Source organism: Nelusetta ayraudi, unplaced genomic scaffold (genome assembly GCF_046127955.1).
Source record: "Nelusetta ayraudi isolate G7.1 ecotype Tasmania unplaced genomic scaffold, CSIRO-AGI_Nayr_v1 ptg000056l, whole genome shotgun sequence".
NCBI classification, from domain to species: domain Eukaryota; kingdom Metazoa; phylum Chordata; class Actinopteri; order Tetraodontiformes; family Monacanthidae; genus Nelusetta; species Nelusetta ayraudi.
Window position 1 is genome coordinate 1,856,102 of NW_027466106.1, and position 26,155 is coordinate 1,882,256.

At 46.8% G+C, this 26,155-nt stretch overlaps 1 protein-coding gene across 3 annotated transcripts in view; it reads left to right on the forward strand.

Annotated features, from left to right (window-relative positions):
* Positions 1-1,731: 1,731 nt before the first annotated feature.
* The window catches only part of ctbp2a (C-terminal binding protein 2a), a 59,413-nt gene continuing 34,989 nt past the window's right edge, over positions 1,732-26,155 (forward strand). Inside the window, exons 1-2 of one of the 3 annotated variants that reach the window (XM_076038296.1) lie at positions 1,734-2,216; positions 21,665-21,830. In XM_076038296.1, coding sequence (XP_075894411.1) covers positions 21,773-21,830 — 58 coding nt within the window. In that variant the 5' untranslated portion in view covers positions 1,734-2,216; positions 21,665-21,772. Of the gene's footprint in view, positions 2,217-21,664; positions 21,831-26,155 lie in introns of all 3 variants that reach the window. The other 2 variants (XM_076038299.1, XM_076038298.1) reach the window with 2 other exon arrangements.

The following is a 26,155-nucleotide window of genomic DNA, read 5'->3' on the forward strand; positions in this document are numbered from 1 at the left end:
TCACAGACTGCATGATGCAGAAGCTAGCGCAAGAGAGACACAGAAAAGAGAAGTAGTTGTTTTATAAAAACTGAATAACTGACAGTTTGTTTGTTTTTTCAAATTAAATACACCAGTTACGTTTTCCAAATAGGATATCCTGAACCATTACATTCTATATGTGAATTAGTTTTATGCAGCCATGTGCTGCTTTTGCACCACACTGAGTTTTTCAAATGCAACACATTGCAACAGTGGGTGTACTGGGAGAAGTCAGCGCTGTAAAATCCTGTAGTACACGGAGAAAAGATGCACATTAGTATGAAAACAGTGTGACAGCCTGAGGCCCTTGTCAGGACATGCCGCAGTGTGGTGTTGTGTTGTCCCTGTTGTTGTGTTTCCTTTTGCCGAGTCTACACATGCACAAGTAATTTCAAAAACTGGCTTTCACTTTTTTTTTGTTTTAAATAAAACAAAAACAAAAGAAAAAACAAAGAAAAACTATTGACTTGTGCAATTTGAAAGAATTCCCACAGGACAACCTAGGCTGGTGAGAACATGTTGCAACAAACAGGTAATCCTCTTTACCTTTCCACAACCTTAAAGTCATGTTTGAACCTCAAATGCCAGGATAAAAAAAATAAAAATAAAAATGACAATTAGCATTCTAGAAAAAGCACATATTCCTTTACAAAAAATACAATCGTAATGACTCAATATCATAGCAGGGGGGCCTGCACAGCCTGTGGGTAAACACTGAAGCTAAACATTTACTGGGACTCAGCGGAATTAAAATGTGCTTTGTATACATTATTAATTTACTGTCGTGTACAAAGACAGCTTTAGGGATTTTCTTGTTTGTGTGCAATCAGTTTGAGGGATGACATAATTCCCGCATACCATTTTATGATCTGACAAATTTGTAAACGGCGGGTATCGATAGGTATTGATGCCGGAGCAAAGTGTTCAGTAGCTTGCTCCAATATGTTAAAATGTTGCTCTATTCGAGTCACTATTTTGGACTCGTTGCACTACGGTTCATATATGGGTCACCTGCCTAAGACTCTGTGGTCCTACGTTTATATTGGATTGATTTCCCCCCCCCCATTACTTATTTTAACCTTATTAATGTGTGCCTGTCTGTCTGTAGGTTCCGCGCAAAAACACACTTAGCTGCTTAGTTGCAGCGACAGTTAGTTGTGGCTTCTGGGTAATCACAGTTCATACATATGAAACATATATTATAACATTTGAGTTTTGATTCTCTGTGACAGGCCAATTTTCTATTATAAATTGTATTTTTGTATGAGTAGATGCTAAATTCTGATGTGAAATACTTTGTGAGTTTTGAAGTGTGAAACCAGATTTTTTTTTTTTTTTTTTTTTTTAAATTAATGTTCACGGAAAGTCAACACATTACTTCACTTTAACTAATACGAACAACCAACCAAGGACCACTGTGATATCGCTCATTGGTTGACCTTCTCAGAACCGGTTTCACAATCACATTGGTCGGCGACGAATCTTGAATTAACTTAACTAACCGCGAATAATAGTTTGGCGGAACGACCCGTCGTCAGAACTCGATTTTCTCCCCTAAACCTAAAACAACAACAGCAACAACAAAAACGGACTGACAGAAGATTTCACAGGCAGCGAAGCGACGTTGGGTTCGTCTTTCTGGAACGTTCGCTGTCCCATCTCTCCATCAGGTGTCGTGAAAAAAAAAACAGAGAAGTCCGTCATCCGCGCGCCGAGGAGCCATGGCGAAGTGGGCAAAAGGCTCCGCCTCGCTCCCGAAGCGAGAGGAGGAAGGAGGGGAAAAAAGGAAAAAGCTCACTGATACACACACACACACACACACACACCTCAATACTGGCAGCCAGGGAAAGAATAGGAGTGTTTCTGAACCGTACAAGTAAACAGCAGCACAAGCAGGCACACCGAGAGCCGAGGGCTTGTTGTTTATTTATTTTAAATCTCGCCCTCCCGTAAAAAAAAAAAAAAAGAAAGATTCGACAGCAGGCAGGCAGGCAGGCGGGCAACGTTAGCTGGCGCCGAAGATTCCCCCGCTGCGTTCGGGATTAAGTTTTTTTTCCCCCTCCTCCCATGTCACCCAAAGGTGGATGACTGTCCATAAACGAGATAACGAGCGAATTTGAAAATGCGTAGCGTGCGATGCCGTGTGTGGACCCCCCCGAGCCGCCGTCTCAACTCTCAGTAGGCTTCCACTCGAGGTAGGATTCACACATTGCTTTGCTAACTAAAAGGAAGGAGGTGTGAGATATATTTGAGTGCGCGCGTCTTGTATGTTCTCTCGTACGGCTTAGTGTGTGTGCGCGTGTGTGTGCGTGCGTGCGTGCGTTCTTCTTCTTCTTTTTTTTTTTTTTTAATGGAAGCTACTACCCTCGCGTCGCTCGCTGTCCATGTGTCCCTGCGCCATCAGCAGCCAGCGAGGAGGGTCGAGGGAGGGTGGAAGTAGACATTAGCCGATACTGCACTTCTCTCAGAGTGGAGATTCTTTTTTTCTTGGAGGGGTGGAGTGGGTTGCTTTTTTTTTTTATTATCTTCCGAAACGAGCTGGCCGCTTACCAAGTTATAGTTCAGCAAATTGAGCACGACGGGTATTAAGAAAACACATCAATTAACGCCGCCGCGGAGGTTTTCGCTTCGCTTCTTTTTTTCTTTTGAAGTCGCCCCGCATTTCCCAAAGAGTTTGATCCGAAGTTTTCGCGGGGAGCCCCCTTTTTGACGTCTGCAACATTTCTTGCGAGGTTAAGAAGCAAACGTCACATTGCAGCGCGAACTTCACTTGTCATCTGTAACCTCGACTAATTAATGAGGGGCTTAATCAGTGGACACAGCCCGGCAGGCAGCCGCATGGACTACTTGGGCGTTTTGCGAAAGGTTTTTTTTTTTTCCTTTCTTTTAATCCCCCGATTTCTTTAGATTTGAATGGCTGAGTGGGTATTGGTCGGTATAAAACAACTCCTCTCCGTGTCTTCCCCTCTTATTATTTTTTTCTTCCTCCAGTGGAAGAAAGCTCAAGTGGAGCAGGAGGAGGGCGGTTCCATTGTCTGGCCAGTGAAGGGGTGGGGATCGGGGCTGTATGCAGATGTGCTGCTGGCAACGGACATCTGCTCTCCCCCTGTGGGCATTGTCACAACAGGCAGTGGAACTTTGGAGTGGAGCCTTCCCGCAGAGAAAGGCCCCTTTGTGTGTGTGTGTGTGTGTGTGTGTGTGTGTGTGTGTGTGTGTGTGTGTGTGTGTGTGTGTGAGAAAGATATGCGGGCCACGGCCTGCACCCCTCCAGAGGCAAGTGTTTGCGTTTTGAAACTTGCAGTTCATGACAGGATGCGGGCATCATGACACAGGCCTTGCTGTGCTGTGTCTTCTCCCTTTAGCAACACAGCAGGAGTTGTCCACCAGAGTCTTTTAAAAATATATATATATATTTATATATATATATATATATATATTTTTTTTTTTACACCACTACTCACAGTGGTTTTCCTCCAGTTCCACCTGCAGCAGTTGCACCCCTTGCTGCCCCCCTCACCCTGCTCACCGCCTCATCTGCCGCCTTCGGCTCCGCTGGGGGTTGAACTTCTTTGCACGTCTTTGTGGCCCTGCCTGTTTTGGAACATGAACGCCTGGCCTCCCAAGGCAAACGCATCGCAGCCACAGTGTTTCCTATCTGGCCTTTTGATTTATCGCTGTAGGGAAGAAAATGCAAAACCCAAAGCTTTAATATTTATGTCGTGCACTGTGTTTTTTTTTTTCTTCCTTTCTTTCCTCTATTCTCTCTTTTTTTTCTTACCGCGAGATCAGGGTCGAGGTGTGTGTGTGTGAGTGTCTGTGTACGTGCGGCTGCTGCGCTTGTATTGGGGAATCCGGAGGCTCATTTGCCTCAACAGATATTCCCTCCGGTGATGGTGGGGGAGTCAGTGCACCGTGATTACAGACATGATTTGTGCTTGTACAGAGCGCTGTTCTACACGGCTGATCTGCTGTACAGCACGCCTGTGCGGGGACTCATTTGTGCCTTGCCTTGTAAGACGCCGGAGAGCGCAGAAGCAAACGCGGGAGAGGAATGGACGGCCTTACGAAAGCGCAGGTGCTCCACGTCACCTAGCACTTAGCACGCTCGCTCGCTCGCCTGCCGTTGTTTTTCTCCGAGATGCGCAGCGCTCATTCCCTCCCATGTCTTTTCAAAACGAGGAGATGGGGAGGGGAATCACACATTTGTCGGCCGTCTGTTTCCAACTCATGAAAGCGAAGTAATTACAGCTGCCTAATCATATTCTCACAGTCTAATACTCCATTTAACATGGCGATTTGGATGTTGCAGGAGGGGGAAGAAATAGCTCTTGTGAGAATTCCCATAATGGGCCCAGCTACTAACGACTTCTGAAAGTTCCCATAGGGGCCCGCCGAGGAGGGGGGAGGGGTTGAGGGGATTTCACCGTCATGTGATTGCGCTGTGCATTGTAAGGGGATGAGTGGAGGGGTGTGAAATTACACTGTGCCACCTCTGAGAGCTTCCTGTCTGATGTTGGGGGCGGCAAAAAAAAAAAGAAAAGTAAACCACCAACATGGCGACGTCAAGGATGAGAAAAAGATCCGGGATCGACGCTACAGGTCTTCCTCCTGTGGGTTCTCTTCGCCTTTCATCCTCCGTCGCGTGTCAGAGCCGACGTTCTCTACGCTGCCTTGTGAAAGTGCGGCTCTGAAAATGGGTTTGCCATCCCGTCACTGATTTTTTTTTCTTTCCTCGCGCGGAAATCGTTGTTCTTTGTTCAAAAAGTCTGCGGTACTTAAGGCACGTTAAAACTTCAGATGCCAGGGCCTTTGATGCTTGAAACAGAGATTTGGCTGTGAAGCCGAGCACTTTACGAGGACAAGGAAGCACGTGTGTCTCACTTTGTCTGCACACTCTCATGTGCGATGCTTTTTTCTTTCCTTTCCAACGTCAAGAGCTGCATTTTTTTTTGTTTTTTTTCTTGGCAAAGGTTGTCTTCGCTGCAGTTGTCAGTCTTATTTTTGTCCCTTGCTGAGTGTGTCTCAGTCGTTGCGAGTCGCTTGCTTTGTTTGGTGGCTGTTTTTTTTTTTGGGTGACGGGATGTGAACTGCAGCAGACAGTAGCAGGTGTCTGATGCTCCTGGTTGATAAGACCTGCTTTCAGTGTGTATCCAAAAGATAAAGGACTCCGCTTTGAGCGCCTGTGTGTGTGTGTATGTATGTGTGTTTGTGTGTCGGTACCGCGGGTAATAATGGCCTCTGATCAAAAGTGCATTACATTAGCTTTCTGTTGCTGTGGGTACTGTGTGTGCCCGCTGGATCACTTCCTTCATTAATGTTTTTATTATTATTTTTTTTTCACTATTAGTTGCTGTCTGTGAAGAAAATGAGGCTGGATTTTCAGTTGTCTCTATGCAGGTGAAGCTGCAGCCTGCTGATGCCAGCTCCGCCATGCAAAAATCTTTGCGCCAAGATTTATTTTATTTCCAAGCCTTGGAAAAACAAGTCTCTCGGAGTTGGCAGTGCACGCGTGACCCCCAGCCTGCAACAACTTTTGTCTTCTGCCCCCTTACAAAAAAACTTTGCAAAGTGCTTGATAGATTTCAGCACAGCTTCACTGACTGTCTTCAGGCTGTCTTCTTTTCGTCCTTGCCTCCATCCATCCAGGTCTTCTCGCTGCTCTCAGCAACAGCTGGTACTTTCAAGTCACATACTCATGATTGTGTTGACATCTTGTTTCGATTCTGCCACTTACTGAAACTGTTTGCCCGCAACGAACATGGAACGGTGAACATTTCAATGTTGCCAGTGCTGTGACCGTTGCCTGTTAGTAGCTGCGGTTCCATTACGGTTGTTCGCAAAATAAAAGCGATATTTCTAAACTTTGTTTATGTTTGTTTGCTGTCAAGAATGGTTGTTATATTTTTTCCTTTGATTAATGGTAAAAAAAATATTCTGTCTCCTCCACCGTCCAAATGTAATGCGCCATTTTCACTTGAAGTGAACTGGTCACGTGACCCCTGTACGTCACATCCGGTGACGCGTAAATGCGGAAAAGGTGTTTCTGCGACACTTTTGCGATATACCCCTTCATCGACACGTCTGAAAAACCACCTGATGAGAGCGTAAAAAACATTTTAGCGATATTTGAAAGGTTTTTGGAAGTTTAGACATTTCCATTACCAGTTCTTTATTGCGATATTTAGGTTTTTGCGCAATTCTAGGGAGAATAGAAACGCAGCTAGTGAGACAGCCACAGCTGTGCGTATGTTAAATGCGGTTCAGCGTTGTTGAAAATGCATGGCAAAAATTGTCTCTAAATTACAATCTCCTTTTTTTTGGGGTGGGTGAACTGGAGGGTAGAGCCTCGGCGGCAGCAGCAGCAGCAGCGGGGGAGAGCGGAGGAGATGTTTGCTGTTTGCCTTATTTATGACCCGGGGAGTTTGCTCGCACTGCTTGGCTTGTCTAATAGCCTCCCACCTGGCGCTAACCATCACACTCGGAGTCCCTGCTACTCCTTAATGACCGGCCATTTTAGCCCAAAGAAGCCCTAATTGCTCTCCACTGCACGCGTGGATCGGCTATGCCAGAGACGGGGGAGGGAGGGAGGGATGGATAAGGGGGACAGGATGGGGGGGACGGATGAAAGGCCGCGGTTTGAAAATGGAGATGGATTGTGGATGGCGCGGTCTGTATGGCGGCAGGAAGTGTGTTTACGTGTGTGTACGTTTGCCAAGTGGGAGACCGGGGAGAAAAAAAAAAAAAAAAGAGGAGTTGATCCTCACCTCCCTCCCTCCTTCCTTGGTTTGGCAGCGCCGGCCTGAGCTGCCATTAACTTTCATGCAAACCACAAAGGGTTCTGGGAATGAATAGTGGCACAGTCTTCAAACTACGTGCGCGCGTTCACGGTTGTGTGTCTGCGCGTCACTTTTTTGTGTTTTTTTTTTTTTTTTTTGCAGGAACTAACAGAGACAAAGCACCATCTGCACGCAGCAGGCCGTCCCGGCTGCCTGCTCCTCTCGCCGGGGCAGGGGAGAGGCTCTCTCCGCGAGCATTGTTACGAAACGGCGCCTTCCGCAGCCGCTGCTGTTTTTTTTTTTTTTTTCTGCCGCTGCCGCGCCACACTCGTTAATGCTGACAGCTAATAATGTCCTCCTGGATGACTGTGCCCCAGCTCGGAGCCAGAGAGTAGAGACTGAGACAAATAGAGAGAGAGAGAGAGGGAGGGAGCGAAAGAGACTCTGCTGGAGAGGTCGCGAAGATGAATTCTCAATAGGGATGCAAATCATCGATTAATTCATTAATCGTTAGTTGATTGACCTTATCGATCCATTAACGATCGCTTGATAAGCGGCAATTTTTCCTGAGAACCTAAATTTCCCAATTGTTTAACCCTTAAATAATGTTGAGGGTCCAATGTGACCAATTTTTACATTAGAGAACAGAAAAAACACCCTAAACATTTATCCTCTGACTTTAAGTTGACTTCTAATGGGTCCCATTTCAACTTTTTTTTTGAAAAAAAAGTTGTTTCAAACTAACTTCTTCTAGGTATACAGGTATACACCTCGCCATTTAACAAAAAAAAATCCAGTGTAAAAATGTTTCAATTAATTGTGACTAATTGAATTTAATCGATTAAATTCTTAATCGACAATTAATCGATAATTGATTAATTGTTAACATCCCCAATTCTCACTTAGAAGTTGAATGTTGACATGTGGATGTCGACTTTAGTGTCTTTTTTTGTCCTTTACTTCCCTCCTTTTGGTTGTGTGGCGTCTCAGGGGAAAGATGGCCACGCAAGGAGCAGAGGGAGGAGGAGGAGGAGGAGCAAAAGGTTCCATTGTGCCCTCTGCAGATCACCCACCCGCCCCACCCCTTATTTCAGTCCAGCTGACATAGTCCTGTGTCAGGAGGCTCCATCCTGCTGATGTGAGGCAAGCTGCAAACTGAAAGAGACTCCCCTAAAATGCTGAAGTGTGCTTTGGCCGTTTGCAGCGATGGCTCCGTTTTGTTTGCTGTTCTGCTGCGAGCATCACTTCACACGGGGGTGAGGGGGAGTGGGGAGAAAAAAAACACTTTTCTCCACAAATTTGCTGACAGAGGGGGAAAAAATAAACAGGAGGCGGGAAAAAAAGAGAAAGACGTCGAAGTTGAATTTTTTTTTTTTTTTGCGAGTCACTTGTGGGCACAACAGAACCCCGGTCCATTGTTGATCTGTGACGGCGATGTTTGGAAATGTTGACGGAGTGTGGGGGTTTGGGGGAAGGGGGGGAGGGGGGGGGGCTGGTTTAAAAAGCTCACCTTTTCAGCCGCCTCTCTTTTCTTGCAGACTGTTTTTGCCGCCCGCTCGCGGTCTTGCGAAACAGCAGTCATTGAGCCCTGCAGCCACATGAATATTCATGATAAGTTCACTCTTCTTTTCTGCCCTCTGAGCCGGGTTCGCTGGTGGGTTTTTTTTTTTATTCCCCTTTCCTCCTTCCACCCAGAGACCTGTCGTGTTGTGTTTGATTGGCCCTGACATTTGAAAAGGTCCTTGAATAAAGGCGGCGAGGGGTGGGGGTGGGTGGGGAGGGGAGGGGGGAGAAAGTTGTTTATGACAACTGGAGAACTCTCCTTGCAGCCGAGCAAAAGTGGCATTTTGAAAGGAGCACGGCTCCCGCATATTTAAATGCTAATGGCTCTGTGAATGTGCAAGCTAATAGGATGTTTCAGGCGAATAATGCGGTATGTACACTTCCCGCGCGCAGGCAGGCGCACTGTCTAAGTGCTACTTTTAAATAGCTGTGGAAGGTGCATCAGCTCATTTTATTAACTGATTATATGGAGTCTGAGGATTTCTTTCTCCCCTTTCTTTTAAGAAATGATTGTTGGATTTTTAAAAAAAATATTTTTTATGGCAGTGCAGAGACTCTCGGAGCTTTAAAAAAAAAAAAAAAAAAAGCCCTGTGGTGAATCTGTTTTTGGGATCTCGCGTCTATGGTGTATCATCATCTCGACCCGTTATGATGCAGATAAAGTTTAACAGCTTGTTTTACAAGCTTGCCGATGCTGCTGCTGCGTGGCGGAGTGAGAGCAAGAAAGTCTCAGGCAGGGGCCCCTGGGGCTCTGGCTGGGCAGCCCTGTAGCGAGGTGTCAGCCTCTCGCCTTTCTTTCTTTTTTTTTTATGAGCTGTTTTGTTCGCAGTAGCCGACCACAAGTGCCACAGAGATCTGCCTGGACTTTGGCCGGCTGGCCGGGTATTTGGTTTCATAGTCCTGCTTGCTCTCATTGTTTGGAAACAGAGCAATTGATGATGTCATTAGATTCGGATCTATATGATTTGAGACGGTTATCTCGGGTCTCGCGTCACCTTAGAGGACCTATTCGTTGTCATGGAATGACTTCTAAACCACGTTTAGGTGTCAGTTGTTTTTGGCCGTGTCTTAGTCTTGTATACGGGGTCATTCAATACATTTTTTCAGTAAAATGAAAGTTTGCACACTGTCCCGGGGAAGCCCTTTGATTCCTGTGATTCCTGGCACAGAACATAAAACGGTGCAGAGCTGAAATGATAATAAACAGCCGATTTCATTTCAAATTCCCGCCGTTTGTTCTCACAAGCGTAGGCACTGTCATTGCAATCATCAATTTACACGTCCAAAATGAACTGTTTTACTTGTTTTTTGTCCGAAGAAGATCATCAAACCAGCCACGCTGTGAAATTGCGCAGCTTTAAACACAGTTTCCTCAACCACCCGTGGCCCGTTTTTTCTTTTCCTTCTTACGATAAGCGAGTCAACCCAGTCCAGGTTTAATCTCTTCACATTCCGCACGCCCCCCCCTCCCCCCTCCCCTTTTTTTCCTGTGCGGAAAAGCGCTGGCTGCGGTCCAAAAAACGAGGAGACCTGGCAGACGTCCACGCCAGCGTTTGACTTCTGAACCGCCACGTTAAGTGCGAGGCCGCGCTAGTCGTTGATTTAAGTGAGAGACGGACGTGGGATTGGGGGCGCCGCTCGTCCGCATTAGCTGTGTTTCCATTACAGGTTTTCGCAAAATAAAAGCAATAGGGATGCAAGTTTGCGATTAATTCATTAATCGTTAGTTGATTGAATTTATCTATCGATTAATGATTAACTGATAAGCGGCAATTTTTTTCCCCCTGGGAGCCTAAATTTCACAATGTAAAATGCGGAAAACATGATTGAGGGATGTGACCAATTTTTTACATTAGAGAACAGTAAAAACACCCTAAACATGTATCCTCTGACTTTAGGTTGACTTCTAATGGGTCACATTTCAACTTTTAAGAATAAAGTTGTTTAAAAGTAACTTCGTTCTAGGTATGCAGGTATACACAACGACATTTAACAAAAAAATCCAGTGTAAAAAATGTTCAATTAATTGTGACTAATTTCATTTAGTCAATTAAATTCTTAATCGACGGTTAATCGATAATCGATTAATTGTTCACATCCCTAAAAAGCAATATTTCTAAAATGTACACATACAATTTGCAGGTGTTTCCACTGAATGGTGTGAAGAACATGAGCCGTAATTCTTGTAAAATCTCGTCCCGTGAGACCCCACTTTGCGGATGTTGGAGGTGCAAAACATAGAATATTCCGTCTCCCCCTGTGACCAAACATAACGCGCCATTTTCACGTGAAGTGAACTGGTCACGTGACCCCGTACGTCACGTCCGGTGATGTGCAAATGCGACAAAAGTGTTTCCATAACACTTTTGCGTTACACCTCTATATCGATATGTCTGAACAACCACCTCACGAGAGCGTCTAAACCTCTTAGCAATATTTGAGAGATTTTTCGAAGTTTCCGTATCCAGTTTTTTTATTGCGATATTTAGGTTTTGTGCAATTCTAGGGGTAATGGAAACGCAGCCAGTGATGAGTGGCACATTATCTCCTGCTGCTACCTGCCGCGGTAATGTTGACCGAGCAAGTGGCAGCGCAGTGAGAGACAGACAGAGACTTATTAACAAGGCCATCTTTATTATTAATATGGACGGTAGCAGCGCTCGCCGTGGCCTCCAGGCTAATTCTTTTATTTGACGGTTTGACTTATTTCACTCAAAAAAAAAGTGTTGTTTTTTTTTGTAACTCCCCCCCCCCCCCCCCCCCCCCCCCCCCGTATGCAGACGTTTGATTCTTGATCCCCCCCAACAAAAAGGATTGCACTGCGAGGTTAATGTTTCACTGAGCCGGAGAGAAGCCTCGGCAGCAGCAGGAGCAGCAGACTCTCGGTCCCTCCTACTCAGCCCAGCGTGAATCCTTCCCCTGGGAGTGAGTGTGAGGTTGGAAATAGGTGTCTCCCTGGGGCTCGTGGGAAGCTTGAGCAAATGCTTTTCTAAGCCGTGTGTGCACTGCGAGTTAGCTCCCCGTGTTAGTGTTGCGCCTGCGAAAGACCAATAAAGGCAAAGACCTGCAGTGATTCACTGCACGTCGTCTTCCAGGTTCTTTTACTTAGTGTCTGATGGTGTTTGAGCGGCAGCGTTTTTACAGTAATGAGGGTTAGCTGGAGCCTTCGGGGCTTTGGGAAGTGCCTCACGACAATAACAGAAGCCTTTAAGACTCGCAGGGATTTTTGCCGATGCGCGATTTTCTGTGTTCTTGCCCTCTCTCACACTGATCTGTTGTAAGTGGCGTCACACCCAAAACTTGGAATAGACTTGAGGCGCCCCGTTATCTGTAAAAACAGAAAATCTCGCTTTTTGCACGTTTTATGCGTGTGCACTTTTCAAAACGCAGCAACAAATCCCTCAGCTTTCGAGGAATTTCCCCTCCTTTCGCTTAAACTCTTGAATTCCAGGTTGGACAAATTTGAGCAGAACATTTTTTTTTTTTTTTTTTAATCATATGAATGTGAATTTTGTTTCACAACATTCTGCCAAAACACATATTAAGTGCGTGATTCAACGATGTAGCGGGACGGATGAACGTGGAAGGTTTTCGCTTCCTGCTTGCGAACCGTCCACACTGAAAACATACTGTACGTTGCGTTTCTGCTTTTCCTCCTCCTCGGCAGCGTCTCCCTGCACTGCAGTGTTTTTATTTGTTGGCGCTGATGTTGTTGTTGCACCTTGGGACAAAGCTCTCTATCAGTCACTACATAATGCATTCTGTGAGTCTGTCCAGACATGGAGAGAAGCTCTAATTTGGCTGCAGTGAGTGAGTGAGTGAAGGCGGTGTTCACCTGCAAGGCCACAGGTCTATTTTGTTTTTTGTTTTGTTTTTTTAGCTCTTTGCGTGTTAGATTGTTGATTTTACTTCAGCTGATAAACCCCAATAACTCGCCACGTTCTCCCTCAGGGGAAGGTAGAACCACTTCTGTCAGAGACCTTGACAAAGTCTGTCTGTCTGTCTTTTCACCCTTCACACGAGTCTTGAGTCTCTCCTTTCCAGATGCTTCGTGCGTCCCAATGCGAGAGCTTCACAGGTGCCGACAGTCTTCCAGCTGCGGCTGCACGCCGCGTCCTCATAAATAAATTTCCCCTGTTATGTAAATGTGCTAATCGCCGTCGGTTTACCTGAGCTCTCATTTAGTTTTTTGGCACTGAAGCCTGCAGATCTCAATTTTCCGTTAGCCTCCGTGGTGGGGCAGAAGCTGTCGCAGAGCGGTTTGTCCGATGACTGAAAGGTTGGCGGTTCAAATCCCGTTCCATCCGAGTCTGTCGTGGTGTCCTGGGGCAAGACACTTAACCCACATGGCCTCGTGTGAATGTGAGTGAACGTTGGGCGGTGGTTGGAGGGGCCGTTTGGCCCAGGTTGGCCACCACGCTTCCGTCAGTTTGCCCCAGGGCAGCTGTGGCTACACGCGTAGCTTACCACCACCGGTCTGAATGTGGTGTGAATGAAGACTAGGTTCAATGTGAAGTGCTTTGAGTGCCTAGAAACGCGCTATATAAATCCAATCTATTATTATTATTATTATTATTATTACAAAGTAAAAAGTTGAATAAAAAATAGATGTAAAAAGTAGCAATTGCAGATGGGATGCTATGATTATAAGTAATAGTTGTAAGTACAAAGCAATGCCATAATGATGTATAATAAAATAATTGGAGTAGTGATAACATTAGTAGAATAATAATGATAATATAACACTGATAATAGCAATAATGCAATAGTAATAGTGCAATAGTACAGTATAACATAGTGAATCAGTTTGTGTGTCAAAACGTTTTTGAGTTCCATGCAGGCAGGTAATACAAAGCAAGGCAGCTTTATTTTTATAGCACATTTCATACATGAGGCAACTCAATGTGCTTCACGTGATTAAAGGTTTAAACATTTCAAAAGCATTCAAAAAAACAAAACAAAGAACACAGTCTTCAAAGACAAAATGCAGAGAAAAAAAAGATGAATTAAAATGCATAAATAGAGCAGTAATAAAGAATCAGAGCAACAAAAGCACTCAATTATAAGCATAAGAGAAATAAAGAGTCTTTAACCTGGATTTAAAAACATTCACACTTGGCGCTGACTTCACTTCTGTTGGCAGCTTATTCCGTTTGTGTGCAGCATAACAGCAATGCTGCCGCGCCGTGTTTAGTTTGAACTCTGGGCTTCCGCAGGTGGACTCGCTCCTCCTCTTCTGCCGGTGTCCTGGTGACCGGTCGGCTTTGTTTGAACTTTTCGCTCACCTCACCTCCCATTGCCCGAGGACTCACAAAAGGTGCCGGCCCTTTTCGGGTGGGCCCGCTGCTGCTGCTGCTGCTGCTGCTGTTGCTGCTTAGCTTCTCTCTTCCTTTTATTTCCCCCCCTACCTCCCTCCCTGTGATTCTCAGCTGTCCCTCCTAATCCATCTGTGCCCTTGTCTTGCTTCGTCTTTCACTCTCATCCCTCCGCGCTCCTGCTCACAGGTGGCTCAGGGCTGCGCGTCCTCGTCTTTGGCCTCTTGTCTGCGTGCGTGCGCTGTTCAGCAGCTGCTGCCCTTGAACGCCGAAACACTTTATATGCTCACACGCACACGTGCGCAAAAAAAAACCCATAACAACAACCCTATAAGCTGGATTAAAATAAGTGTTGTATCTTTACAAAGAAACACATTTTGAAAATAATAAAAATGCACACGAGAGCTCGAGGGCACTTTGTCGGCCTCGAGCTGTTAAACCTGCCAGAAGGCCAACGGAAGCGGGATGTTTGTCAGAGTTGTGAGACAAAACTGTCACTTATTCGAGAGATAAGCGCCTCGTTTTTTTCGCTCGCGCAGCCTTTTTATGTGCAGTTTTCATCGACGGATTTAAATGAATGTATATAAAAGGGACTTTCACACACGTTCAGGGCCGCTGCTGCTGCCGCCTGACATCTTGCTCCTCAATTATGAGTCTCGCGCCGGCCAGAATACTTTAGACACCCCCCCCCCCCCCCTCCTCCTCCGCAGCGGCAAGACGCAGCCACGCAGCCAGCCAACCACCTTGGTTTGTCGCTGCTGGCTGACAAATCTGTGTTTTTAGGTGACTCTGTGTGTGTGTGTGTGTGTGTGTTTGGGGGGGGGGGGGGGGGAAGCTGCAGCCGTGTTCTCACAGCCCAGCTGAGAGTGACAGATGGAATCATGTCACGCGCAGGCAGGAAGGCGGGATGCGGGAAAACTGGGATGTCTTTAAAAAGAGTCCTGGTGCTGCTGCTGCTGCTGCGGAGGGTTTGAATCCAGGTCAGTGGCGTTTTGCTCTCAAGTAGTAGTCTGCCTTCGAGGCGGACGTGACCGATCCTTGACCCACCCGCCCCACCACCACCACCACCACCATCCCGCCAGCTCATTTGGAGGCGGCTCCCCTTGCACTGTACGTAGTTTGCCTGATGAGATGTTTACGCTGCGCGGTGTCGAGCAGATTGTTGCCGTACAGGGGTGAGCTGGTATTTTTGCTGTCAGAGCCGAGCGGCGTCTGCTCAGATTGACGCCACCGCGGGGACCTTGACAACACAATCAGGGCGTTCGCAAAAAGGTTTCGGCCCGTTTAATTCCATTCAGGAAGTGACATTAGCGCCGCCGTAAGTGAAGATCTTAAACAGAAGCTGCTTATTTTGAGCGTTTTCACTCAGTCAGCCAGGTAATCTGTCTGTCTGTAATCTCAAATATCCCCCCCCCCCCCCCCCCCCCCCCCCAAGCCGGAGCCTGCGGTTAGACGAGCGGCTGGAAGAGGAGGGGTCGGGGGTGGAGGGACAGTCGGCAATCACACCTGCAGGCAGGAGGAAAGATGGGAAAAATCAAGAACAGGAAATGGTGGGATGTGTTTGAAATTGGTCGAGACGTGGAAGGAATAATGCATGAAACACGCCAGCGTGGCTGCAATAGTGTAAAGTCCTCTGTGTGTGTCCGCTCTTTCTTTTACTCAAACTCACTTCTTTGGCATGGTTTAAAGGTTCAGTGTGTAATATTGCTTGCTTGCCAGTGAACTACAATGGCCCAATGTGTGTGTGTGTGTGTGTGTATGTATACAGTATATGTATATATGTGTATATATGTATATGTATATATATATATGTATTGTACTGCAAGTATACACTTTTGTGAATGTATTTATAGGCAGTATATTAAATTTTAACCAATATAAACTCATAAATCAAGCCAAATGTTGCTCACTGGACCTTTAAGGAATTGCTTCTACTGTCAGAAAAAGATTCCAAATTCTAATGTGTTAAATATCATTTAACAAGACTCGGATGTGATAGCGCAAGCAGCTTGTTCAGGCGGGTCGAGTGCCACTCGGGCTCGCCGAGAGTTCAAGTGTCTCTCACATTAAAGCGTCACGTTCTCGCAGTCGCGCCTCGCCCTCGCGTCGGAAATGCAAAATTAAAAAGTCTGAACTCCGGCACCGGCGCCGCGGCCCCGTCTCTGCTCCTCATTTGATGTCTAATTGCCTCGGCCCGCCGCCGCATGTTCATCGGGCGCTTTGCGCCTAATTGGCTGAAGGCTGATCATCCCGGTTCAACAATTAGTCAGTCGTTCCTGACGGCCCTGCGCACAAGAAGCGTTAATCACCAGGCCAAAAAACGGCCGATGTGTTTATTGTAAATCACCGGATTAAAAGTATCCCGAGGGGCTTTGGTTGGAAATGACTGGCAGGATGCACTACATGGATATCTGATCTCTCCAAAGCAGGGGTGGGCAAACTTTTTGAACTGGTGGGCCACGATGGGTTCGAAAATTTGACAGAGGGGCATTACAACAAAATGTGTCTTTGAAGCCCCAGCTCTTTATTGAAATGGCTGTTTGAACACTGAAACAATTGATAAAATACAGCACTTTAATGACTTTGTTACTTTTAATATAATTCCTTCAAGTTCGGTGGCTTGGATTAAAAAGCATAACAGGCCGCATATGGCCCCCGGGCCATAGTTTGGCCACCCCTGCACTAATCAGTCTGACAATTTTTCCCCCTGAATTTTAATTACAACGTTCATTGTTTACGCGCATTTGCACGCACCGATCTCTACTTCCCATTTTCAGTTTGTTCCGCTCCCAGTTCATTAGAGAGGCAGAGGCGGGCAGGAAGAGGAAGAATGCCGGTCATCGCATCCGTCCAGCAGGCGGCGGCGAGCGGAACGTCACCGCTCGTGTTTCCTTGGCGACTAAATGATCGGACTCGGTCGCAGAAAAAAAAAAAAAAAGAAATTGTTGCATTAGCGGCGGCCGGTCAGCTGATAGCGGCTCTGCGGCGCAGGTGCCTCTCTCGCCGCTCGGAGCGTGAGGAGCATTGTGAGAGTGTGATTGGAGGAGGAGAGGAAGGCGACCACAATGGCAGTGCGGGGACAAAAGAAAAAAATGTGTGTGTGCGGAGCGAAGGAAGGAAATGGTAATTAAAAGAAGCTGTCAGCAGCTGACAGGACACCGGCGAAGAAGTAATAACGTGGAGTAGCCACGGGCGCGCTTGGAAGACCCCCGAGGACAGTGATTGGACGCTGATGGAAAGGTGGAATGAGCGCAGCCGTAATTATCAGTAACTGGTGTATTTAGACGGGGGGAGGATGGAGGGAAGAGGGGGAGGAGGAAGAGTAAATCAGCGGCCTGAGTGACATTTTTACGCTTCCCCTCCGAGTTTCAATTAGCGAGAAAGAGGAGAAACTCAGGCTATCGGCCTCCGCCTCCGCCTCGACTCTTCCGTCTTGCACATCCGGGGGGATGGAAATAAATCTGAGTGTTCAGGTAGCTGCCTGTGTAAAAAAAAAAAGAAAAAAGAAAAATTGTTTAATATCCCCGCTCGCGACCGCCCGCATCGGTGAGATTATCGGCAGCCTCACGAGGCCTCGGCCAACGGGAGTCGTTTTCACTCTTGTTTAATTAAAGGCGGTTACGGTTGTACCTCCCAGTCAGCAGGTGTCACTCTCGCTCTCGCTTCAAAACGCGAGACGTGACGGTGAGACGTCGATCGGACGGACGGCTCCTGCGAGTCGTGGGAGTTTAACTGACAGTCGTGGGTAAACTACGGCCCGGGGGCCATATGTGGCGCGTAAAGCTTTTTAAATCCGTCCCGCCGGAACTTGAAGAATTGATTATAATATTAAGTCGTAAAATAGCTTCGTCAATTTTTCAATAAAGAGCTAAATACTGCGGGGGCTTCAAAGACAGCTGTGCTTTTGTTAATTTTCAATTGACAGGAAGGCATGTATTTTCTACATATCCCATGATGCGTTTTTGTCTCATATGAGGTGGGTCACCGTCACACTCCATCCATCTGCTCCTGCTCCGGCAACCCCCTCTTGTCAATTTTTAGAACCCACTGTGGCCCACACACCAGTCAAAAAGTTTGCCCACCCCGATCTAAGCGGTGGTGACACTTTAATTTCGTCTGGTGTCTTTTTTTCTCTTCATCGTGTTTCTCCACTCCATCTCTTCTCCTCTCTTGTCTCTCAACACGTTCACAACCCTGAGTGTTCCCCCCCCGCCCCCCCTTTTTTTTTCCCTCCTTCCTCTGCAATTTACATCCAGCAGCAGCAGCAGCAGCTCCGGGTCGCTCTGCCTCGTGATGTACTTTTCTCCACAATGGTGACGAGAGGAGGGGGGGGAGAGACACTGCAAAGTGAGTGAAGAGGTGTAAAATAAAGAGCTGCGAAGAAGCTTGTGAAATATAACGATTTGCACGGTGTCAACAAAGGCACTGTGAATATATCATCTGCCTGCTGCTGCTGCTGCTGCTGCTGCTGCTGTTGCCGGGCCATGTGTGTTTCCCGGCGCGACACAGAGTGTCAGACAAGCTCCCTTTTTTTTTCTTTCTTTTTTTTTTCTGATGCCGAGATCGAACTACTTGTTGCCGCTCGTCTGACATCGAGTCAAGTACGGGATAATGGCTTCTCGCTCGCTCGCTGGCATCGCTCCCTCTTCTGCCCTCTTTTCAAACTTGACTTTTTTTTTTCTATTTTCTTTCCACCCACAGACTTCAAGCCGACTCGTCTTTTTTTTCTCTCTCTCTCTCTGGTTGGAGCTGCTCCTCAGTCTGGAGATCTCTGGAATTAATTTATGGAAGTGAAGTCACGCATACCTCGGATTTGGTTTTTTCTTTTTTTGTTTTTTTTTTTTGGTCGAGCGCGAGTTCGGCGCGGGGAAAAATGCTGAGCGAGCCGTTTTCTCCTCCCGCTGCTGGGTTTTGTCATCCTGTCAGATGAGACCACCAGAGAGAACTTGTGCCATAAAATTAGATGTTTGAAAGGTCGGCCCATGTGCAGCGCTGCGAGCTAGCAAGCGAGTGAGTGAGTGGAGCTCTGAGTCTGAATGAATGCAGATGGCCTCCGCTATGTTACTGGGGAAGAAAAAAAAAAGCATTGCGTTGATTCGAACTAGACCTCAAGGTGTGTTTTTACTCAACTCGTTTCAAAACTTAAACCTGAATATCTGCATTTATAGACGCCAACTAGTTATTACAGAGTCTATGGTCTGATAATAAAACGTACACTACTAGTCAAGTGTGTTTTGGACACACCTTCTTATGCAATTCTCTTTTATCTTTACAACGCTCTACACTGCAGATAGATACTGACAGTATATGAGCAAGATATGTGTAATTATGCAGAAAAGAAAAACACATCCTGTAAATATGCTTTTTTGAAAGGTGGCTTAATTTGAAGAATTTAATTATGTTTTCCTCTCTTACTGGTTCCTACACAATTCCATGTGTGTTAATACGTAGTTTTGATTCCTTCTGTGGGAATCTGCAATGTCAACAGTCACGAGAATGACAGAAAAGACATTCAATTCATCGGGTGCGGCCAAACTTTTAACTGGTAGTGTAGGTGTAATAATAAACATATGACATTCACTGCATTATTTCCCACCAGTAGATCTAACAACTGGTCATTACCGTGGAGCCAATCACTGAGCGGCACCTGTTGGCCCCTCAGCTCCTGCTCAGCCTCTCGGTTGAGATCTAGAATTCTATTGCTGCGGTTCGTTGCTCAGTGTTTTTTTTCCGCTTGTTTGTTTGTTTGTTTTTTGTCGTCCGTGTCGTGATAATTGCGTTTCTGAGGCACTTTGCGGCTTGGTTCGGGCCAATTCCGGCGGAGTGAATACTGATGAGCTCTGCTAACGCAACATAATTTACTTTTTGTTAGACGACACTGTTTACGGCCGCCGTTCACTTTATGTTCTGTTTTCTCAACCCTCCCCCCCCCCCCGAAACCACCAGTGAGGTTTTATTTTCCCGTCTTTTTTTTATCGTTTTCCATCAATCAGCCGCGTCTGAGCTGCCTTCCCGAAGTCGTGTTTTGCTGTAGGTTTTTCTCTTTGGATTTCTGCCTCGCAGAACGAGAAGGTCGGAGAAGTATCTCATCCCGGTGCGTCTTCTTAGCATCGCCTCTCCGTGTTGCCCTCCTTCCTCAGTCCCCCAGTCCCTCAGCTCCCCGACTCTCAGCCAAAGAACCGATGAACACTAATGCACATACTTTACAGCTGGGATTGCACGCTGTCGGTGGAGTGAATCAGCGGGATCAGTATTTAAGGAATGGCCGGGAGCCCCGGTGACCTTCAGTTGCTGCTGTTAGCGCAGCGCAGCCAGAGAGAGAGAGAGGGAGAGAGACGGAGTCAGAGAGAGAGGTGGCAGGCGCTCGTCTCCTGCAGTCTATTCATAGTCCAGGTGCCGCGACTCTCCTGCCTCTGACTGACCCGTTCCTGCTCAATTACTTCTTCTGACTCCCACATGTGGCTCTCCGGCTCTTTGGCAAGGCGTCTCACGTCGTAGGAGGCGGAGGTGGTGGAGGAGGTGGAGGTGGAGGAGGAGGCAGAAGTAAAGCAGAACTAAGTGCCGTTGCCAGATGAAACATTTGCTTTAAAACGCAAGCGGTGATGCATTTCTTTTTTTTTTTTCTGTGCCCTTTTCTACCTTTCTTTAGAGGGAGAGAGTCAGAGATTCAGCAGGCGCGGTGCGCGTTCTTCCAGTCCATTGAGATGTCGTGCATCACTTCCTGCCCCCCCGCCCCCCCTACGCTCCCCCCCCACCTCCACCTCCAGGAGAACAGCTGGCCAAACACAAAGCGCTCCGTCGCTCCGTCGCTCCGTCATTCCGTCACGCTGTATTGGCCCGCGTCCCACTTTTCGGCCCTCGGACGTCGTGGTCCTGCTCTTATTGTCCGTCACCTCGGAGCTTCTCCCATCTCCCAGGCTTTTGAAGCTCTGTTTGTCTTTGCAGTCTTAAAAACCATAAAAAAAATCTCAAGATTGATGACACACACACACACACACACACGGAAAAGAAAAAACCCCGCTGTTTCTCCTCTCCACTGGTGTGTTGAGACACACCTCTGGTGATAACCGCTTCTTCCATTTCGCAAAAGAGGCTCGAGTGAATTTCTGTGATTTGAGTCATGCGGAAATGTGCGGCGGTGCCTCTCGAGGGCGACGTGTTGGCAAAGTGCGGCAAAGCGGTACGCTTCCAGCGTAGGAAGACGACACCGATGATGATGATGATGTCGCGCCGCACTCCATCCTGTCAGACGCTGTTTTTCTCGTTCTTTCCTCTCCGCCGCCCTCACTCCTTCCCTCCCTCCCACCTCCGCCGCCTTCATTCTGCTGATACAACCTCCTCCCGTCTGCTGACTAACTGACCCACATTCCTCCCTGTGTGGCTCGCTACCCCCAGTGTGTGTGTGTGTGTGTGTGTGTGTGTGTGTGTGTGTGTGTGTGTGTGTCTGCCTGCCTCCCCCCTGCAAGAAAAAAAAAAGAAAAAGTCCCACTGTGCTCCACTCCTCAGGCTTCAGCAGGAGCCAATTAGATGTCTGCTCTTCAGAGCAGCATCAGTCACCAACGTAAACGATCGTTAAAACGCCTCATTTGCTCGCTGCACTGCCGTCCGCTGTTTGTCTGCTTTGGCTGCGTCGCACGCAGTGGGGGGGGTGTCCGCATGTAAAAGTGGCGTTTCTTCATTTAAATAAATAATCCTTGCTAGACTGAGGTCAGGCGCCCTCTAGTGGAGGGTGGACTAAGTACAAAGTTGCACAGATTTTTGGAAGCGTGTTTTCGACAATATAAATTATGGTTGGGGCCAGTTTTGTCATCTGTGCTTTCCGGATTTGTTGGATTTTTTTTGTTGTTTTTTTCATGGTGGTGCAGCTTTGCAACACTGCCAATAAAACGCCGGTGTTGCGACAAAGCCTCCGAGCTCGGGGTGCAAGATTTGTCTCAGACGCGCGGGTGCGTGAAATCACAAAATCTTTTGTGTTTGCCTCTTTTTCAGGTTTCAGGCGCCCGCTGGCGGACTTGGGAAGAATTAAGTTTTTACAAGAGCAGAGGTGGATAGAGAGGTCAAGAGAGAAGAGAGGGAGACTCCTGGAGCTGTGACGGGATGGCTCTGGTCGACAAGCACAAAGTCAAGCGCCAGCGGCTGGACAGGATCTGTGAGGGTGAGACTCCGTTCCTCCTCCGCTCATCCACGCCGGCTGGTTTGGACGGCTGAGTCCTTCACCACGGCTCTGTGTGTGTGTGTGTGCGTGTGTGTGTGTGTGTGTGTGTGTGTGTGTGTGTGTGTAATGCATTTAGCTGCCTCATCTGCATGAGGGTGTTGTTTGTGTCAATATGATGACCTTGGGCCAGCTTCAGATAGTAGCCATTAAGGATGTGAAGTGTGTGTGTGTGTGTGTGTGTGTGTCTGTGTGTGTTTAATGCTTGAATTCAGAGTTCATTGCAAATTGTTATTGAGATAAAATGAGGAGTTGGTTGCATGGTAAAATGTTCCTCAGACTGCTGGGATTGATTTAAGTGTGTGTGTGTGTGTGTGTGTGTGTGTGTGTGTGTGTGTGTGTGGGAGGCTTTTCCCTTTTAATGTTCTTCAAATTTTTTTGCTTTTTAAACCGCACTGATTTTTTTCTTTTCTTCCCCAGAGGATGTAAACATGTCCTCAAACTCATCTTTCTAGTTTTACATCAGTGACTGGACTCGCTTGTGTGTTGTTGTTGTTGTTGTTGTCGTTGTCGTTGTTTTGTTTAACCAAGGTTTAGCCGGTAGCTTTTCTTGCATCTTCTCTCGCGAATTGCAAAAAAAAAAATGTAAATGATGTCCTTGTTTGTCAAGTCTGCATTTCAAAACAAGTGTTGATTTGTTGCTAAGAACGCACTAGCTGCATTTCCATTACCCCGGGAATTGCCCAAAACCTAAATATCGCAATGAGACGTATCGATAACGAGGTATATTGCAAAAGTAGAATGGAAACACTTTTTTTTTTGCATTTTCACGTCACTGGATGTGACGTCGAGGGTCACGTGACCAGTTCACTTCAAGGGAAAATGGCGCACGTCATGTTTGGATGGAGGAGGAAACGGAATATTTCTTTACAAGTAATCAAAGAGAAAAATATAGCAGCAAACAAACGTAAAACAAACAAAAGCGAGATTTTCTGCAAATCGCAATTGTACTTTGTCGAAATTTTTTGAAATATCGCTTTTACTTGAACTGGAATGGAAATGCATCGAATGAGTTCTTGAAGGCCCCCCCCCCCCCCCCCCCCCACACACACACACACACAAACACACACACACACAGTCCTCTCTTGTGTGGTGCGCACAGGATAAGAGAAGATAGGTGATGTCAGGTGAGCAGTTTGTGTCCTGATGAATGATGGAAAAAGCCATGAGTCGCTTCGTGCCCGACCAGCAGTCATAAACGATGACGACGCGAACGACGCCGTGAATAACTCCCCCCCCCCCCCCAAAAAAAAATAAAAGAGCCGTTCAACCCCTTGCTGCGCGATGTGACGTGACGTCACCCCACCTGATTCCTCTTTGCCTTTATTGTTCTGCACATAAACCTGAAAAATGCTGAGAGAGTGCTCGCTAGTAGCTGCCAACATCTACAGATTCTAATAAAATGGCTCAGTGAGCTCATGTCTGCGGCCCCCCCCCAGCCATCGAAAAAGCATTTCCTGCTGCCTCTCTGAATGCAACTTTATTGCCGATGACTTTTTCACTCCCATAACATAATATGTTAAACATGTGGTGGGTCTGTTGGAACACTATGGCGATATCAGTGTCTTGTATCTTTGGGGAATCGGGGTGAAAACAACCTTCCAGGACTTTCTCCGTTTTCTGAAACAGTGAAGCATGAGGAGAATATTCAGAGGAAAGCAGATCAATCGTTTGAGGTTAATTGCTTGTATTATGATTATTCTGGGAGTGAAAATGTGCCGTATGTTTAACATGATTAGCGGGTTATTGCGTTGTTTTATTGATTTTTTTTTTCACGCCGTCTCCCGACGGTGGAATTTGATCCCGTGTATTTTAGAATTAGGGAGTGTTGCTGTTTCCACCCCTCAGACTGGAAACCACATGTGGTCTCTGAATCTCCTCCAAACTACAAAACCGACCCTCTCGGAAAAAATGAGAGTTTTTCTCATTGATTCCATCCAATTTGTCTCGCAGAAATCCTCTACAGTCTCCGTGGCAGTGCCATTTTTCATTATTATTATTTTTTTTGAATCTACAATGAAGTGGTTATGCCACAGATGAAGCGAGCCTCTTCCGAGCGCAGCCCTTCGTCGCCGCCACAGTCGCTCTTAATATGTCGAACAGGGTGAGTCGCGTTGATTAAGTCTGAAGATCAGGCGCCGTTGAATTGTGTTGTTCCAGCTTTTTTTTCTTCTTCTTTTTTTTTCAACAAAAAGAGCTTTCGTAAATCCTGAGGCCGTGTAACGCTCTTATCTACACACTGGTGTTTTTGTGTGTTTTGACTGAGGCTTGACGTCCAAAACGTGTTTTCGATCGACCAGAAAAATAGAAATTCGATTTTGCGTGCGCGCGCGCACCAGAGTTGCAATTGTGTTGTTGCGGTGGGCGTGCGAGAGAGACGAGCCTCCCCGTTTATCTTCCGCGCAAGTGTGTCAATCCAATATTTGTCTTGCAGCAGAGTCCATTGATTACATCTTTAGTCACTGCGATGACTCGCTGACTGAGCTGAACTCCGCCTGTGGCTCTCTTTGAATTGAAAACGGCCAAATAATTTGCGCTGTGTTGCGCCGCTCGTTGTTGAATGCGATTGTGGTGCAGGAGGAGAAAATTCCAAAGGACGTTTGGGCGGTGACGGCGTCTCGGGGGCTAATAACGTTCGTTCATTTCATTTTGTGATTGTCTTATCGCACGGGGCTACACAACAAGTGCCACTCCCTCCCCCCGCCCCCGCCCGCCCGCCCGCCACCCTCCACCCTCCACCATGCCTGAGAAACATCAAAGGCTTCAAAAACGCCAAGATTTTCAAATTATGATTTCATCAGGTCTGCAGAGCGCGCAAACAAGTATTTCACCCGCACACCTCCCCGGAAGCAGAGGGCTTTTTTTTTTTTGCCTTTATTGTTTCATAAATGTTGATGGAGGATCAGATTCACTTTGCTTCAGGTGCTTTTGATGCCTTTTCTATGCAAAGTAACGCTCAGGCAGCCGCTGCTCTCACTGCTCACAGTAACGCACACACACACACACACACACACACACACACACACACACACGCACGCTCATACACACACACACGTGGAATGCCTTTGTGCTCTTTTTGTCTTCCCTCTTCCAAATTTGCAGCGTGCAGATTTCTTGGTTGAATGAAATATTGATTCTGAAATAATCAACAACGAATGAATGACTGCACTTTTTCCAAGCAAAGAAAGCAAGCAAACCGCTTCTCCTGTTTCTTATTTTTGTCTTTTTCTTAGACTGTTTTGCCATATGAGCTGTTTATTTTTGTGTCATTTGAGATGCCATATAAAACAGGAAAATATAATCAATCAATGTGACTGCTGGGAAATAAGTTCTTTAGATTATACGGCTTTCTAACCCATAATGAGTTTATTTTACAAAGTGCTTCATCTGTATTTTTTCAGTCAGAGGTAGGATATTCTTTAACAGTGCAAAGGGATCCAATCCCTGCACAAAACAATACACTAAAAACATTCATCCATCGGGGACTATTTGCTTGGCGCGGCCCTCCGAGAGATTTTCATTCGACTCCTCGTAAACAAATGGCCGCGCTTATCTATTAAGCCCTTCTTTAGTTTAGATATCAGCTCCCAGCGCATATAGAGAACAGCAGCTCCTTCTGTTGTGGGCTTGATAAAGTGCCAAGGAGTGTGTTACCACAGTAAGGGAACTGTGGCAAACATCTGCTGCGAGCATCAGTTCCCATACTCTCCTCCTTCCCCCTTGCGCGCTCTTTCTCTCCTTCTGTGCGCTCCATCTGTGTTCCCAGCATGCATTGGCTCGCGCTGCCTGCGCGACTCGACGTTTGCCATCGCTGTTTAGCCACAGCTAACAGACTGATGCGGGCGGGGGGGGGGGGGAGATAGAACGCAAGTTGCCTCTTCGCCGACGCAAACCGGGCCGCGAGGTGACGAGTCCCTAGAATGCCGACCGTGCGAGCGGCAGATCACCACAAGGTGGGGCAGTGTCATTTAGTTTTGGCCTGTCCGAGCGTTCAGGCGGTTCAGTATTCATGCCAGCGCCCTGGTTATGCATCTCGCGTCGTGTGGCATATGCAACACTCTTGAGACGCCTACACAGCGGACAGCGCATGATGTGCCTAGGCGAGCACAAACATCAGGTTGCGCAACAGAGAATCTGTAATCACACTTTCAACTTGCGGCATTTTTTTTTATTTCTTTTCACCAGAGAGGCTGTGAAAGTCAGAGGACGAGGCCGCTGAAGTCATTCATTCCTGGAGACGTCCTTTATTTTGTATTCTAAGCTCTTCA